The sequence below is a fragment of the Lathamus discolor genome, chromosome 1 (genome assembly GCF_037157495.1).
Source record: "Lathamus discolor isolate bLatDis1 chromosome 1, bLatDis1.hap1, whole genome shotgun sequence".
Lineage (NCBI taxonomy): Eukaryota > Metazoa > Chordata > Aves > Psittaciformes > Psittacidae > Lathamus > Lathamus discolor.
In genome coordinates, this window is record NC_088884.1 from 165,581,018 (window position 1) to 165,598,283 (window position 17,266).

General features: G+C 66.1%; 2 protein-coding genes across 3 annotated transcripts; both read right to left on the reverse strand.

The window, feature by feature from the left end:
* Positions 1-1,556: 1,556 nt before the first annotated feature.
* Positions 1,557-10,573, reverse strand: ADISSP (adipose secreted signaling protein). The gene is given in 7 exon segments (XM_065662882.1): positions 1,557-1,742; positions 2,781-2,930; positions 4,657-4,726; positions 4,728-4,796; positions 6,756-6,898; positions 9,457-9,561; positions 10,497-10,573. Coding segments are annotated over 6 exon segments (552 nt in total). The 5' UTR covers positions 9,476-9,561; positions 10,497-10,573; the 3' UTR covers positions 1,557-1,641.
* A 1,681-nt stretch (positions 10,574-12,254) lies between these two features.
* On the reverse strand, positions 12,255-17,266 carry SPEF1 (sperm flagellar 1). Of its 2 annotated transcripts, XM_065662990.1 has the most exons (7): positions 17,079-17,257; positions 16,818-16,929; positions 14,925-15,060; positions 13,479-13,518; positions 13,253-13,304; positions 13,025-13,085; positions 12,255-12,570 (listed from the first exon to the last, which is right to left on the reverse strand). In XM_065662990.1, the coding sequence occupies exons 1-7, from the start codon at positions 17,197-17,199 to the stop codon at positions 12,469-12,471; spliced, it is 624 nt and encodes a 207-aa protein (XP_065519062.1). In that variant the 5' UTR covers positions 17,200-17,257; the 3' UTR covers positions 12,255-12,468. The 2 variants fall into 2 exon arrangements, with proteins under 2 accessions (XP_065519062.1, XP_065519051.1); XM_065662979.1 differs by lacking the exons at positions 12,255-12,570; positions 13,025-13,085; positions 13,253-13,304; positions 13,479-13,518 and having other exon boundaries at positions 14,972-16,929; positions 17,079-17,266.

The window sequence follows — 17,266 nt, forward strand, 5'->3', positions numbered from 1 at the left end:
GGACACTCTCTTGGCCCTTTGAGACACCCCATGGGTCCTTTGGGACACCCCATGAGTGCTTTGGGACACCCATGGGTGCTCTGGGACAGCCATGAGTACTTTGGGGCCCCCTACAGGTCCTTTAAGACACCCCATGGGTCCTTTGAAACACCCCATTAGTGCTTTGCGACACCCATGGGTGCTCTGGGACACCCCACAGGTCCTTTGGGACACCCCATTAGTACTTTGGGACACCCATGGGTGCTTTGGGACAGCCATGAGTGCTTTGGGGCACCCCCTCAGTCCTTTGGGACACTCCCTTGGTCCTTTGAGACACCCCATGGGTCCTTTGGGACACCCCATTAGTGCTTTGGGACACCCATGGATGCTCTGGAACACCCCACAGGTCCTTTGGGACACCCCATTAGTGCTCTGGGACACCCATGGGTGCTTTGGGACACCCCCTTGGTCCTTTGAGACACCCCATTAGTGCTTTGGGACACCCTACAGGGCCTTTGGGGCACTACCAAGCCCCTGAGCACCCCTGAGGCCCCAGCACCGCATCCTGCACCCATCTTTATCTCATAGATTCTGTCAGCCCCCCTGGTGCAGCCCAGTGAGGATGGGGACAGGGACACAGCGCGGGGGGGCAGACCCCCTTCGAATGGGACTTTGCAGCACGAAGCCCCTCACCCCATCCACAACCACCTGGAACCGTCCCCATCCCTATCCCCACACAGGGATAGGCTCCTGCAGCCCCTTGCACCCTTAGGGGGGGCACCTTGGGGTGTCCCTTGTCCCCCCAACATCCTCCATAGGGTTTAAGGGGGTTGCAGCACCAGCCCCAGTGCTCCCAGGGGGTTCAATGGGGGTGAATTGGGATCCAGCCCCCCCCCCCCCCCAGCTCCAGTTTATTCTTTACCTCTATAGGTTTGTACTTAACCCCCACACATACATGTATATATATATCTATATATTTATATCTATATATATAGGCACATGAAGCCTCCTGTTGCTGTGGCACATGAAGCCTCCTGTTGCTGTCAGAACTGAGCCACTGCTCCTGGTCCGGGTACCATGGGGCTTCCTGGGTGGAAAAACAAGGAAAGGGGAGGGGGGGGAAAGGGCAAACTGGAGGGGGAAAAGGGAAACTGGAGGGGGAAAAGGGAAACCAGAGGGGGAAAAGGGAAACTGGAGGGGGAAAAGGGAAACTGGAGGGGGAAAAGGGATACTGGAGGGGGAAAAGGGAAACTGGAGGGGGAAAGGATAACAGGACTAAGACCAAGGCGATGGCTGCAACACGAGGACACGGCCAGGCTCTGTCCCAGGGGCAGCCCTGGGGACCTGACCCCTTCCGCTGCCGGATCCTGCCCTGGTCCAGCTCTGCTCCGCACCCCAAGAGGCAAAACCTCACCCTGAGGGCTCCAGCACCCCCAAACGTCCCTTGCCTGGGGTGCTCCGGGGAGGAAAAGCGGGGGGAAAGCAGCAGGAGAGCCAGAGGCAGCGAGTGGGTCCCTTCCCGGGGCTCCGGCACTGGGGGACCCCCAGCTCCTGGTGACCCCATTGACACGGGGGGGGGGGGGGGGGGGGGTTGGGGGGGGGTTTGTCCCTGTTTCCATGTGGGCTCCATCCTCATGGGGGGGGGCCGGGGGGGGCAGGGGTCTAGTCGAAGCCGTGCCAGTCGCTCTGCTCCGAGTCGTACTCCAGCTCCGCGCCGATGCAGCGCACCCCATCCAGCAGCATCGGGGTGCCGTGGTGCCGGTCTGCGGGAGGGAGGGGGACAGGGACGCAGCTGGGGGACAGCCACAGCACCCCCATGCTGGCCTATGGGGCGTGCTTCACCCTTCTGGGGTGTTTTGAGGCCCACAGGTGGTTGTCCCCCCTCCACCATCACCACACAAGGGATGCTGGTAGCCAAGGGATGCAGGTACCCAAGGGGACGCTGGTAGCCAAGGGGATGCTGGTAGCCACGGGATGCAGGTACCCACGGGATGCTGGTAGCCAAGGGGATGCTGGTAGCCAAGGGATGCAGGTACCCAAGGGATGCTGGTACCCAAGGGGATGCTGGTAGCCAAGGGATGCAAGTACCCAAGGGGATGCTGGTACCCAAGGGATGCTGGTACCCAAGGGATGCTGGTACCCAAGGGGATGGGGATGCAGGGATGCTGCACACTGTGGCTGCATGGGGATGATGCTCAGCCCCGGTGTGACAAGGTGCTGGGGACACAATGAATGAACCCCCCAGCCCTACCCAGTGTGTGGACCCCAAACCCAGCCCCACTGAAGATGCTGGTGGAAGCAGCCGCGGTATCACACAATGCAGGGGGGCAGAGCTGTGAAATGTGGCTCTGATCAACCAAGCATCAGGCAGCAAAGTGGGGGGAAAGGATAATCATTAATGACTCTGCTGCCTAATGAGCAGCTGTGGATGGAGGGGGGGACCCCAGTGGGGATGGGGTGAGGATGGGGGGGACAAGGGATGCCCCCAAGCCACCCGCTGCAGCCCTGCTCCATGTGCCCCTTCACCAGGGAGACTCCACAGCCTCAGCCCTTGGGATGGGGATTCTGGGGGTGAAATCCCCCAGGATGGGGATTTTGGGCTGAAACCATCCAGTTTAGGCAGTTTCTCAGGTGGAAGTGGCTGTGGGGGCTGAACTGGGGGAACTGGTGGGAGCTGGGTTGGGAAGGAGGGAGCATGGGGCAGGCTCATGGAGCATCCCCAGCACAGCAGAAGGCAGCAGGTCTTTGGCCAAGCCCATGAGCAATCCCTGCTCCCAGCTGCTCCCGGGAGGAATGGAAACCCCACACCCGCCCAGCACCCCCTTACCCATGACACGGGCTGTGGACCACGACCCTGATGGTGGCTCCTTCGCCGGCCTCACTCGCCAGGACCAACTCCTCCTTCAACACCCCCTCCTTGTGCGCCGTGTACTCGCACTTCACGCTGTAACCTGGGCAGAGGCAAGGGGCTGAGAGCTGCCTGCACCTTCCCTGCCTGCACCTTCCCTGCATCCCTCCCTGCCCGGCTCCATCCCCATCCCTGTGCCTCAGTTTCCCCCCCCCCCGAGGCAGGCACAAGGATGCTGACACGTGCTGAAGCACCACAGAGATGCAGGGGAGGTGTCGGGGATGCTGCTCTTCCCGGTGCCAGGCTGAGGGTACCACTGAGCATCCCCCAAGCCAACGGCACCTCCGGGACCCCCTTGTCCCCCTCAGCAGGACCCTGAGGACGGACACCACGGGGCACCACATCCCACCGGAGCTGCTCCTGGCTCCCAAAGGGCTCCTTTCCCCGCAGCTTCCCTGGCTCCAAGCCCGGCCGAGGTGGGAAGCTCCAACCGAACGGAGCTGGAGCAGCCCCGTGGGGACAGGGATGCGGGGACACAGCTCCCATGGGATGCGTCAATGGGAGCTGCTGGCACAGGACCAGCGGATCCGTGTCCCCAGCCCCGGCTGCCACCGAGCCCAGGCGGCCACCCGGGTGTCCCAACTGCTCCGTGGGGATCACCGGGCACATCCCTGCTCCTATGGCAATGCTGGTGACGGGGGGACCCCAACCCAGAGCCAGGCTGGGGCCTCCTGGAGCAAACCCTGTCCTCGTCCCCCTCCCCAGCAGCCCGTGGGCTCTGCGCCACCAACCCACATCCACGGCTCCCGTCCCACATCCCAACCGCATCCGAACCCACAACAACCCGCAGGTGATTGATGCCTCTCTGGATAAAAGAGCTTTCAGCCTCCCAGCTGCAGGGGATGAGTAATGGTGGGACGTGGGCTGCAGGGGATGGAGCAACCGCCGCGGGGATGGGATGGGATGGGATGGGATGGATGGGATGGGATGGGATGGGATGGGATGGGATGGGACGGGATGGGATGGACTGAGGGAGCTGGGATGGAATGAGGAAGGATGGGAGGAAGGAGGGGGCAGAGGAACAGGTTGGACACAGGGGCTTGGAGCAAGCTGCTCCAGTGGAAGGGGTCCCTGCCCGGGGCAGGGGTTGGGGCTGGAGGAGCTTTAAGGCCCCTTCCAACCCATCCCATTCCATGATTCCAGAGGCAGCCAGAGGTGAGCCCTGGCTCCCGCAGCAGCCCCTTGGTGCAGGCAAGGAGCAGGCAGAGCAGGAGCTAAAACTGCCCCCGTGTCCGGGCTCCGCTCAGCAGGATCCTGCGCTCGGATGCCACAAAAGCCGCTCCTGAAGCAGGCGGGGAGGGGACGGAGCCTCCCGGGATGCGCAATGGGAACAACGTGGATTTGGGGTAAAGCTGCAGGGATGGGCACTGGGAAAAGCGGCCGGGGCAGGATGAGGCTGGGATTGGGAAGTGCTTTGGGGGCCCTCACCCGTGGAGTTGGAGCCATGGAATGGGTCGGGATGAAGGGACCTCAAAGCTCCTCCAGCCCCAACCCCTGCCCCGGGCAGGGACCCCTTCCACCGGAGCAGCTTGCTCCAAGCCCCTGTGTCCAACCTGGCCTTGAGCACTGCCAGGGATGGGGCAGCCCCAGCTTCTCCATTCAACCCCTTCCAATGCCCCCCCCCGCTTCCCTGCATCCCATCCATGTCCCCCCCGGCAGGTTCAAGCCATTCCCCTTGGCCTGTCCCTGCATCCCTCATCCCAAGCCCCTCTCCAGGTTTTCCCCCAGGGCAGGAGGAGGACACGGCGGGGGGGGGGCACCGGCTTTACCTTCAGGCAGGGGGGTGATGCCGGTGAGGCGCAGGTTGAGGCTGGGCAGGGGCACAGGGCACAGCCCCCCCCGCCGGGCTGCGCAGCGGCGGCAGCAGGAAGGTGATCTCGTACTTGTGCAGGATCTTCAGGAATCCCACCTGGAATGGGGGCCCGCGGCGGGGCCGGGCCATGGAAGAGGTCCCGCGATGCCACGGTCCCGTCTTACCCCGTTCCCTTCCGCATCCCCCCCCGGGCCCATCCCGCACCCTCGGGAAGGGGGGCGGCTGCTCCCCGGCTGACCGGGATACCAGGACATGATCCAGGAGCCCGGCCGCTGCTCCTGGGCTCTCAAAGGCAGGGTATTCCCAAGAGCACGCCTGGAAATGTCAGCTCTCCGCTGCTGTGATGCACAGCAGAGCCCTTCGAGCCGGGTCCATCTCCGTACAAAGCCATTTTGGGAAGGAAGGCTCAGGCTCCCAAAGGGCCGCAGCGTTCCGGATGCCCCGGCAAACCCTCCCTGCGGCAGAGCCGGGATGAGGATGATCCCATCCCGCATCCGTGGGGCACCCACTGCACCAAATCCTCCATAGGGAACACGATGGGGGGTGCATCCCAAACCGATCCATAGGGAAGAGGTGCAGCCCCCCCCCCCCCCCCCCATTCCTGGCATGGCACGTGCGGTGCCGGGTGCCGGTGCACGGCACAGGGGGGAAAACAACAACATCCCACCCACAGCCCGGTGATTGCTAAGCAATTCCGTGCCGGATCGAGGGAGGGATCCCATCACCCACCCGAGCCCGGCACTGACTCAGAGCCGGGGGAGCTCCGCATCCAGTGCGGAGCCGCCGGGGCGGGATGGAGGGGATGGAGTCAGGGAATGGTTTGGGTTGAAGGGGGCTTAGATCCAGCCCCAACCCCTGCCGCAGGCAGGGACAGCTCCTGCTGGAGCAGCCGGCTCCAGCCCGGCCTTGGCACCGCCAGGGATGGATGTGGAAAAGCAGCTCCAGGCGCCCACCACAGCCACTGCCACCAAAGCCCCGTGGTGCTCCAGCCCCATTCCCTCTGCTCCAGCTCGCAGTGGGATGTGGAGATGCGGGATGCAGAGCGGAGGGATGGGGAGCTGTGGGATGCGGAGCTGAGGGATGGGGAGCTGCGGGATGCGGAGCTGAGGGACGCGGAGCTGCGGGATACAGAGCTCTGGGATGTGGAGCTGAGGGATGCGGAGCTCTGGGATGTGGAGCTGCGGGATGCGGAGCTGCGGGATGCGGAGCTCTGGGATGTGGAGCTGTGGGATGTGGAGCTGAGGGATGAGGAGCTGAGGGATGCGGAGCTGAGGGATGCGGAGCTCTGGGATGAGGAGCTGAGGGATGCGGAGCTCTGGGATGCGGAGCTGAGGGATACAGAGCTCTGGATGTGGAGCTGCAGGATGTGGAGCTGAGGGATGCGGAGCTGAGGGATGCGGAGCTCTGGGATGGGGAGCTCAGGGATGCGGAGCTGAGGGATGAGGAGCTGCGGGATGCGGAGCTCAGGGATGGGGAGCTCAGGGATACAGAGCTCAGGGATGCGGAGCTGAGGGATGCGGAGCTGAGGGATGCGGAGCTGAGGGATGCGGAGCTGCGGGATGCGGAGCTGCGGGATGGGGCTGGCAGCTCACGTGCGCGCGGCTGCGCACCCGCCAGGATGAGTCCGTGGCTGTCATTAGGCGATGACTCGGCCGTCCCCATCGTCACCGCCCGCCCCGGAGCCCCCGCCAGACCTCGGCCCCCGCTCTCGGCACGTGGCGAGGGGAGCAGCGAGCACCCACGGCTCGGCGCTGCCACCCCCAGCCGGGCGCAGCGGGAGCAGGGCCCCCCCAGTTTGCCCCATCAGGAATGGGGACCCCCCCCCCCCCCCAAACCCGCCCCATTGCTAGGAATGGAGGGAACTGGGAGTTATGTGGGTGAACCCGGAGCGCTGGGAGCAAACGGCCGCCCGCAGGGAAGGATCGGGATGCTCCCGGCCCTCGCTGCGTAAACCAGGGTGACAATGGGGCCGTTTCCATTACTGCAATGGGGCCAGAAGCATTCCCAAGCTGGAAAGCCGATGGAGACGGAGCGATGAGCCCCGACCCCCCCCACCTTCACCAGGAAGCTGCCGTCCCGCTCCTGCGTCACCATCACGGCCGAGTCGTGGAGCTGCTCCTCGAAGTGGACGTGGCCATGGGAGCCCTCGGGGGGCTGCGCCGGGGCGAAGCGCACGGAGCCCCCCTTGGCCTTGCTGCCTGCGGGGGGGGAGAGGGAGGCCGGGGTCACCCCTGTGCGCACGGACCCCCAGCATCGCCCACAGCAGCATCGCCAGCCCCACAGCCCCAGCTCCAGCCCCATCCCCAGCCCCACATCCCCAGCCCCATCTCCACAGCTCCTCCTCCATCCCCAGCCCCATCCTCAGCTCCCTCCCCACATCCGCATCCCCACTTCCATATCCACAGCTCCACCTCCATCCCCATCTCCACATCCCTATGTCCCCAGTTCCATCTCCATCCCCACAACCTCAGCCCCACATCCCCAGCTCCATCCCCAGCTCCACATCCCCACGTCCCCAGTTCCGTCTCCATCCCCACATCCCCAGCTCCATCCCCAGCCCCATGTCCCCAGCTCCATCCCCAGCTCCACATCCCCACATCCCCATCTCCACATCCCTATGTCCCCAGTTCCATCTCCATCCCCACATCCTCAGCCCCACATCCCCAGCCCCACATCCCCAGCTCTATCCCCACCCAGCTCCACATCCCCACATCCCCAGCTCCATCCTTAGCTCCACATCCCCATGTCCCCAGTTCCATCTCCATCCCCACATCCTCAGCCCCACATCCCCAGCCCCACATCCCCAGCTCTATCCCCACCCAGCTCCACATCCCCACATCCCCAGCTCCATCCTTAGCTCCACATCCCCATGTCCCCAGTTCCATCTCCATCCCCACATCCTCAGCCCCACATCCCCAGCTCCACATCCCCACATCCCCAGCTCCATCCCCAGCTCCACATCCCCACATCCCCAGTTCCATCCTTAGCGCCACATCCCCACATCCCCAGCCCCACATCCCCACATCCCCACATCCCCAGCTCCACCCCCAGCCCCACGTCCCCCGCTCCAGCCACGGCCCCACATCCGCAGCCTGGATCTGCCACCAGCGGTGCCCAGAGGCTCTGGGGTCCATCCAAGCCCCGCGCCCAGCACCGTTTGCTCGCTCCCACTTCCTCAGCACGGCGGAGCGGCAGGAGTGGCCACACAGGCAGGGGACACGGATGGCACAAGGGCAGCATCCCCAGGGAAGGGAATCCCGCACGTCCCAGGGCTCCGCAGGGCAGCAAATCCCATGGGAAACCCCAAATCTGCACCGCCCCTGCGGGGGCAGGCACCAGGCTGGGGCCAGCGAGGTCCCCACAGGCTCCTCCGCAATGGGAGCTGCGCATCCATGCGGCAGCAGCCGGGAGCAGGTTGCCGGCTCCCTAAGGAACAGGCTCTTTGTGCCGGGAATCGCTGGGATTTAATGACCCGGCTTTGTCCAGCCGGGAGCGGCCAGCCCTTCCCTGCCCGCAGGGATAGAACAGGAGACCCGGACCCTGGCAATGGGGGACACAGAGGGACCCCCCCCCCCCACCGGTGCCATAGGGCAGGGCGAGCCCATGGATCCCATAGGGCAGGAGCGGCGGTGATGGGCGAGCTCCCAGCCTGGGGCTTCCATTGGGAATCCCAACGGCAGCGCCAGGCTCGGAGCAGCCAAAGCCCAATTCCTGCCAGGAAACAGGCAGGGAAAAGCCCAACCGTGTGGCTTGGTCACACAGCGCTTGGAAGGGGCGCCCGGGATGAGGCATCCAGAGGGAATCCGGCCCGGACACCCAAGGCGGCAGCGGGATCCGCAGCAGCTGTCCCCGGAACCGGATCGGTGCCCGCATCCCGGTGCCCGCATCCCGGTGCCCGCATCCCGGTGCCCTTCAGGGGCCCTGAGCCCCGGATCACGACGGGACAACAGGGGAGCTGCCCAGGTCACCTCGGGTGCCACCACAGCCACGGCGGGGGGGGGCACCGGGACCCGCTGGCTTTTGGGGGGGGGGGTCTGACCCACAGAGGGGGGGATGCCCGCATCACACGTGCCAAGGGGAATCCCAAGCCTCGGAAGTGGATTCCAGCAGGGAATGAGAGTCCTCAGGTCTCCGTGCTCCCAGGGAAGAACTGGGAGCAGGGAAGCACTCGGTGCTGGGAGCAAGAGCAAGGCAACCTGCCGGCCTTTGCCATTGCCACCAAGGGACCACTCAGCCGGCCCCCATCCCGCTGGGAAGCCGGGCGGGAGGAGGGAATCCCGCGGGATGCAGCGGTGGGAAGGAGCCAGGGATGCTGGAGCACACAAAGGAGGTGGAATCGCGCAGCACAAAGAGCCTCGTCGCTCTTTGTCTCGGTGCTGCCGCACGGGGCACCTCGCACCAAAGCACTTTGGGGTGTCCCGTGTCCCCCCGCACCCAGCATCCAGAGCCGGTGCTTCCAGAGCCCTTTGGGCTGGGAGACACCGGGAACCCCCGGCACCCATCGCATCCCAAGGCAGCGCTGCCGTGCGGGGTCACCGCGGGGGACCGTGGCTGAAGGGTGCTGGTGGTACCCAATGGACCCCTCGGGGGATGCTCACTCGTGGCTTGCAGTGGGAGCGGTGACGGCATTCCCTTGGGATTCAGCAGCCTCCGATATGGGGCGGGCAGAGGGGTCCCGTGGCAGGGAGCAGAGCATCAGACGTGGAGCAGGGCAGGGAGGGGACACGGAGACAAGGGGCAGGGGTGCGGGACTCACCCTTGCTGGCCGTGGCCATGGGTCCCCGCAGCGATCCTGCTTGCTCCGCACTTCAAAGGCCCGGGCAGGAAGGGGCCATCCTTTGGGATCGCCGCTGCTCCGGAGCTGGGGAGGGAAGGGGCAGGGATGGATGGGCAGGAGCAGGCAGAGCCCCGACGGGTGCGGGCAGCAGGAGGAGCCCGAGGTGTGACCGAGCCAGCCCCGGGCTCTTGCGCCATCAGCTCTCGGGTTTCCTGCCTGGGAGAGGGGGATTCACGCCCAAACCCACCCCGTGCCTCAGTTTCCCCATTGCCGCTCCGCACGGAGGCTCCAGGAGCCGCCGCATGAGCCCTGAACTGAGTGGGGAAGCGCAGACCCCGAAACCGACCCCCCCCCCCCAATCCCTTTCCTTGGCCTTTCCTATGGGAATCGCTGCTCTCCCTGGCCTGTGCCCCCCTGTGCCCCCCCCCCCCCAATAACGGGGGTCCCCACCAGCACCCCTCGGGGGGGGGGGTGCATCGAGACCGGCGGACACCAGGGCCGGGATGGGGGAACACCGGGGCTCACCCCGGGGGTTCGGGTCCAGGCACCCCAAACCACACCGGGAGCCCCAGCGCGGGCCGGGAACCACCGGGATTCACCGGGATTCACCGGGAACACCCGAACGCATCCCGGATGCGGGGCCCGCGGGCTCCCGTTGCCCTTGAGGGGGTCAACGCCGCAGCCGCGGGGTACGCGGTCTCCCCGGTACCCCCCCCCCCGGTACCCCCCCGGCAGACTCGCACCCCCCCCACCCCTCCCGGTGGCCCCAATCTGCCTCCGCCATCACCGCACGGCCCCGGCGCGGGGGTTCCCCACCTGAGCCCCCCCCCCCCGGCCCCGGTGCTGCAGGACGGGACGCGGGGCCGGGCCCCCGGTTCCGGTGCCCCCATCACGGCCGGGCGCTAACGACCGGCCCGGGAGAGCACCGGGGCCCCCCCGGGGCGCCCCTCCCCGGTGGCACCGCCCCGAGGGTCCCCCCGGGCTCCGCCGTCCGGTTCCCCCCCCCCCCCATGGCTCACCCCGCCCGGTGCGTCCCGGTCACGGCGGCCGCCGCCGCTCTCCCGGCTCCCCGCTTCCCACTACCGGGACCCGCCCCCTCCCCTCCCATTGGCCCCGGCACACCCTCTGCGCTTTCCCATTGGTCCCACACCTTTGGCGGCCACGCCCACCAAGCCACGCCCCGCCGGGTCGTCGCCAAGGGGCGGGGCTGTCGCTAAGGGGCGTGGCAAAGGGCCGGGACAGCCAATGGGCGGCGAGCTGCGAGGGTAGGGGTGAGGTGGGGGTACCCCCTTTTATCGAGTGATGCGGTTGCCATGGCAACACGTGATCATTGTTACCGTCCGGGCCCCGATCGCGACAGCGCGACCACATGTCGCGACAGGCCAGACGATGTGTCGCGACAGGCCGGAGCCTCCGAAGGTGTGGGCACGGGTGGGAACGTCCCAGGATGAACACCCCCCGGTTTGGGGTTAATTCAAGTTAAAACAGGCAAAAGGCGGCACTGAGGGCTCAGGCAGCCTCGGCTCATCCCGGCTCCATGGGGGAGGTTGGAGGGTGCTGGGACCCGGGCTGGGGCCCAGGCAGGGCGGCTGGGCAGTGATGGCTCAGCCCATCCCATCTCCTATATCCTATATCCTATATCCCATATCCTATATGCCATATTCCATCCCATCTCATCCGATCCCATCCCATCTCCTATACCCCATCTCCTATATCCCATATCATATATCCCATATCCTATATCCCATATCCTATATCCCATATCCTATATGCCATATCCCATCCCATCTCATCCCATCCCATGTCATCTCTTCCCAACTTATCCCATCCCATCCCATCTCATCCCATCCCATCTCACCCCATCCTGTGTCATCTCGACTCATCCAGTCTCATCCCATCCCACCCCATTTCATCCCACCCTACCTTACCTCATCCCACCCAGTATCTCACCCCATCCCATCCTGTCGCATCCCATCTCATTCCCTCCCCATCCCATCTCATCCCATCCCAGCTCATTCCACCCCATCCCATATCCCGTCCTATCCCATTCGATCCTGTCCCACCCCATCCCATTCAAACCCATCCCATCCCCATCCCAATCCCCTCCCACCTCCCGCAGCTCCCATCACATCTCCCCACGAACCGGAGCACGGGAAAGGGCCGCGTGTCCCGAGGGATGGCAGGATCCGGCAGCCGCCGGGGGAACAGAGGCTGGGAAAAGCAGCTGGAGCATGTTCCCGTTGGGACAACGTTCCCTTCGGAGGCGCACGTCCGCCCGTCGGGAATGGGAGCAGCCGACAGCTGCCAGAGAGCTTAAAGTGATGAGGGACATCGCGTGACAACGCGTGACAACGTGTGACGACACGTGACAACGCGTGACACTGTGTGACCCTGCACACGGCTCGGCCCGGGATGGAGCACGCCACATCCTCATGTGGGAAAAATGGGAAAACCCAGCTGGGTTTCCCCCTAAGAGGTGTCCTGGGCACAGCAGGGAATGTCATGGGATGTCCCCAGGGACGGCAATGTCCCCAGGGAGGAGCGGCGACATTCCCATTCCTGGCGACATTCCCATCCCAGTCTATCTCGGGCTGCCCGACCCAGACCCTTTCCAAGGCATGGATTGCCTCAAGGGTTACGGAACCAAACAGCTTTGGGAATGGGATTAAATCCCAGCCTCTGGCCAAGTGACATCCGAACACCGCAAATCCCACTCCAACGCCGGATCCACTGGGAAAGAACCCGCCCGGACCCCCTCACGGCCTCACGGGGGGGTCTCCAAGCAATAACACGGATATTTAATTCCCAACATCCCCGGTGCGGGAAGGATGGGATGGGATGAATCAGAGCCATGGCCCGAGGTGGGCACCGCATTCCCACTGCCGCGTGTGCCGCCGCTGGCTCTTGTCCTGGGAATCCCTGCTGGAACCGGTGTCATCGGCGGCACCGGGAAGCACCGGGAAGCACCGGGAAGCACCGGGAGCAGGGGCCTCAGCGCTGCTGGGCCTCCCGCAGCAGCCGGCTCAGGTCATCGATCCGCACGTTCTTGAGGCGCAGCAGCTCCTCCAGCCTGCGCACCTTCAGCTGCAGGATCTGAGCGACATTCCCGCACGGATTGGGGCTGGGAGCTCCGGGATGGGGACCTGGGAGCCCGGCGCACCCGGGGGCACCCATCACCTCTTATGGGGGGAAACTGAGGCAGGCAAGGACCTTGCGGGGCCGCATTTGGGGTCCCTATTCCAGCTGCCAGCCCCCACAGCCAGCTGATACCTTAAAGCACAGCCCAGGATTCCCAGCACCTGGAATTTTACATCTTAAACTACGTTTTCCAGGAGAAAAGCCTCGCTTTTAGGCAAGACAGAGCCACAGCCCTGAAGGGCCACAGCGGGCAAAGGGTCTGGGCCCGTTCCGTGTCACCCTCATCACTGGGCAGAGCGGATGAGGACCGGGATCATTTGGGAATCACGGATTGATGTGTCCCACACCTGCGGGGTGCAGCCCCGGAGCGGGGCACGGGATGGGTGGGAAAGCAAAGGGGAGCACTCACCTGGATGGTTTCCTGTGCCAGGAGCAGCGCCTGCTCCTGCTCTGCCTGCTGCTTCTGAGCCCTGGATTGGGAATGGGAACACCGGGATAACCACTGACCCCCCCGCCGGGAGCATCACTCATGGAGCTGCACGTGCCGTGGCTGCTCCTTACATCCCACAGAGCCCCATCCCTGCACAAGCCCCCCCAGCACCCCTCCAGCATCCCTATGGAGCATCCCTGCCCTTACCCTGCAGCCTCGGGAGACTCCTGGGTGCAGCCTCCTCCTGCCTTGGAGTCCCCTGGATAACAGAGGAGTTAGAGCAGGAGCTGAGCCCTCCATGGGGACACCCCCTTCCAGCAGCACCTCCTGCCCCCCCCCAGGGTGGCTATTGGGGTGTGTGCCCCGAAGGGGTCAGGAATGTCGGGGTGCAGCGCTGGGGTACGGGGCCCTCCCCGCTCCCCCCTGCCTGTACCTGTCTCCATGTAGCTGAGCTCTCTCGGCGCCCCCGGCTCCTGATGGAGAGGGCAGGAAAACGCCCGTCAGGCCCGGCCGCGAGCTGGGGGTGACCCCATGGGGGGGGGCACAATGGGCAGGGAGCGGCAGGGAATGGGGGGAGCGGGCACCCCGGTGTGTGCGGGGCGCCGGGATGAGGGGGGAGCAGCCACGGCAGGAGGGGCTGGAGCAGAGCAGGAGCTCACGGCCCCAGGGCAGGGCTGGGGTGGGGTGGGTCTGCCCCAATCCCTGCCCCGATCCCTGCCCCGATCCCTGCCCCAATCCCTGCCCCAATCCCTGCCCCGATCCCTGCCCTGATCCCTGCCCTGATCCCTGCCCCAATCCCTGCCCCGATCCCTGCCCCAATCCCTGCCCCAATCCCTGCCCCGATCCCTGCCCTGATCCCTGCCCTGATCCCTGCCCCAATCCCTGCCTCAATCCCTGCCCCAATCCCTGCCCCAGTCCCTGCCCCAATCCCTGCCCCAATCCCTGCCTCGATCCCTGCCTCGATCCCTGCCCCGATCCCTGCCCCGATCCCTGCCTTAATCCCTGCCTCAATCCCTGCCCCAATCCCTGCCTTAATCCCTGCCTCAATCCCTGCCTCAATCCCTGCCCCAATCCCTGCCTTAATCCCTGCTCCAATCCCTGCCTCAGTCCCTGCCCCAATCCCTGCCCCAATCCCTGCCCCGATCCCTGCCCCAATCCCTGCCCCAGTCCCTGCCTCAATCCCTGCCCCGATCCCTGCCCCGATCCCTGCCTCAATCCCTGCCCCAATCCCTGCCCCGATCCCTGCCCCGATCCCTGCCCCAATCCCTGCCTCAATCCCTGCCTCAATCCCTGCCCCGATCCCTGCCCCGATCCCTGCCTCAATCCCTGCCCCAATCCTTGCCCCAATCCCTGCCTCAATCCCTGCCTCAATCCCTGCCCCAATCCCTGCCCCGATCCCTGCCCCGATCCCTGCCCCAATCCCTGCCCCGATCCCTGCCCCAATCCCTGCCCCAATCCCTGCCCCGATCCCTGCCCCGATCCCTGCCCCAATCCCTGCCCCGATCCCTGCCTCAATCCCTGCCCCAATCCCTGCCTCCTTCCCGGGGCAAATTCCATGAGGAGCTCAGAGCAGCTCCAGCACCTAAAGGGGCTGCAGGGAACCTGGAGAGGGGCTTGGGCCAAGGGAGGCAGGGATGGGATGGGGAGTTTGGGCTTCCGGCTGGAAGAGGGCAGAGCTGGATGGGATACAGGGAAGTTCCTCCTTATGAGGGTGGTGGGACATGGGAATGGGTTGAAGCTGTGGCTGCCCCATCCCTGGCAGTGCTCAAGGCCAGGTTGGACACAGGGGCTTGGAGCAAGCTGCTCCAGTGGAAGGGGTCCCTGCCCGGGGCAGGGTCGGGGCTGGGGCAGCTTTGGGCCCCCTCCAGCCCGGCCCCACCTGGCCCTGCCGCAGCCTCTCCTGGATCCTGCCCCGCAGGCGCAGCAGCAGCCGCTCCGCCGCGCCCGGCCGGCCCTGCGCCAGCTGCCGGAGCTCGTCCTGCGGCAGGGAGCAGTGGAGCTCGCTCAGCACCTTCCTGCGGGGCCGGGAGTGAGCAGCCGGGGCGCGGGGGGCACAGCAACCCCCGGCCCCATGGGGGTCTCAAAGGGGTCCCAACAGGAGGGGCCTATAGGGATGCTGGGGAGGGACTCTTCATCAGGGACTGCAGTGACAGGACAAGGGGTAACGGGTTCAGACTGAAACAGGGGAAGTTTAGATTGGATCTAAGGAGGAAATTCTTTCCTGTTAGGGTGGTGAGGCACTGGAATGGGTTGCCCAGGGAGGTTGTGAGTGCTCCATCCCTGGCAGTGTTCAAGGCCAGGTTGGATGAAGCCTTGGGTGGGATGGTTTAGTGTGAGGTGTCCCTGCCCATGGCAGGGGGGTTGGAACTGGATGATCTTGAGGTCCTTTCCAACCCAAACCATTCCGTGGTTCTATGGGGCAGTGGATTGCTATGGGGCAGGGGGGGTGTTGTGCAGCCGGGGGATGTTGTGGGGCAGGGGCGATGCTATGGGGCAGGGGGTGCTGTTGGGCATGGGGATGTTGTGGGCCCGGGGGATGCTGTGAGGCTGGGGGCTGCTGCGGAGAAGGAACGTGGTGATGCAGGGACACTGTGGAGCATGGGAGGTGCTGTGGGGCTGGGGGTGCTGTGGGGCACAGAGGGACATGGGAGGGCAGGGGGATGCTGTGGGGCAGGGGTCACTGTGGGGCCGGGGGTGCTGTGGGGCACAGAGGATGCTGTGGGGCAGGGACACAGTGGGGCACAGAGGGACTCTGGGGGGCAGGGAAGTGCTGCGGGACAGGGGGATGCTGTGGAGCAGGGGAGGTGCTGTGGGGCTGGAGTAGCTGTGGGGCAGGGACACAGTGGGGCACGGAGAGACACTGCGGGGCAGGGGGGTGCTGCGGGACAGGGGGATGCTGTGGGGCAGGGGAGGTGTTGTGGGTCTGGGGTTGCTGTGGAGCAGGGACACAGCGAGGCACAGAGGGACACGGGAGGGCAGAGGGATGCTGTGGACCAGGGGTCACTATGGGGCCGGGGTTGCTGTGGGGCACAGAGGATGCTGTGGGGCAGGGGTCACTGTGGGGCCGGGGTTGCTGTGGGGCACAGAGGATGCTGTGGGGCAGGGACACAGTGGGGCACAGAGGGACACTGCGGGGCAGGGGGGTGCTGCAGGACAGGGGGATGCTGTGGGGCAGGGGAGGTGCTGTGGGGCTGGGGTTGCTGTGGGGCAGGGACACAGTGGGGCACAGAGGGACACGGGAGGGCAGAGGGATGCTGTGGACCAGGGGTCACTGTGGGGCCAGGGTTGCTGTGGGGCACAGAGGATGCTGTGGGGCAGGGACACAGTGGGGCACAGAGGGACACTGTGGGGCAGGGGAGGTGCTGTGGGGCTGGGGTTGCTGTGGGGCACAGCAGGTGCAGTGGGGCAGGGGTTGCTGTGGGTCTGGGGGATGTTGTGGGGCAGGAGAGGTGCAGTGGGGCAGGGGTTGCTGTGGGGCACAGAGGGAGGGCAGGGGAGGTGCAGCGGGGCAGGGGTTGCTGTGGGGCACAGCAGGTGCAGTGGGGCAGGGACACAGCGGGGCACAGAGGCAGGGCAGGGGAGGTGCAGCGGGGCAGGGGTTGCTGTGGGGCCGGGGTTGCTGTGGGGCAGGGGAGGTGCAGCGGGGCCGGGGTTGCTGTGGGGCCGGGGTTGCTGTGGGGCACAGAGGCAGGGCAGGGGAGCTGCAGCGGGGCTGCGGTCCCTGTGGGGCCCGGCGGGCTCCGCGGGGCCGGGGCTGCGCCGGCCGCGGTACCGGTTGAGGTGCGCCCAGTTGGCGAGCTTCCGCGCGGTGGAGCAGGCCGGGCCGTAGCTGTGCAGCTGCACCAGCGCGGGCAGGAAGAACTTGACCACCTCGGCGGCCAGCACTGCGGGGCACGGCGCGGCGCTCACCGCGGGGCCTGCGGGCCCGGCCGGGGCCGCGGCCGCGGCCTACCCCCCCCCCCCCCCCCCCCCCCCACCGCAGCCGGTGCCCGGTGCCCCCCCCCCCCCCGCCCCCGCGCCCCCGCCCCCGCACCGCCGTCGCTGAAGTCCCGGGCCACGTTCCTGCGCGGCCGGGACAGCGGCACCGAGTCCAGCCACGCGTACAGGGCCCGCAGCGCGGCCCCGTCGCCGTCGGCCGCCGCCGCCGCCATCATCGTCACCGGCCGCGTCCCGCTGCCATGGTAACCGCCGCGCGGGGCATGCCGGGAGTGCAGGGCGTCG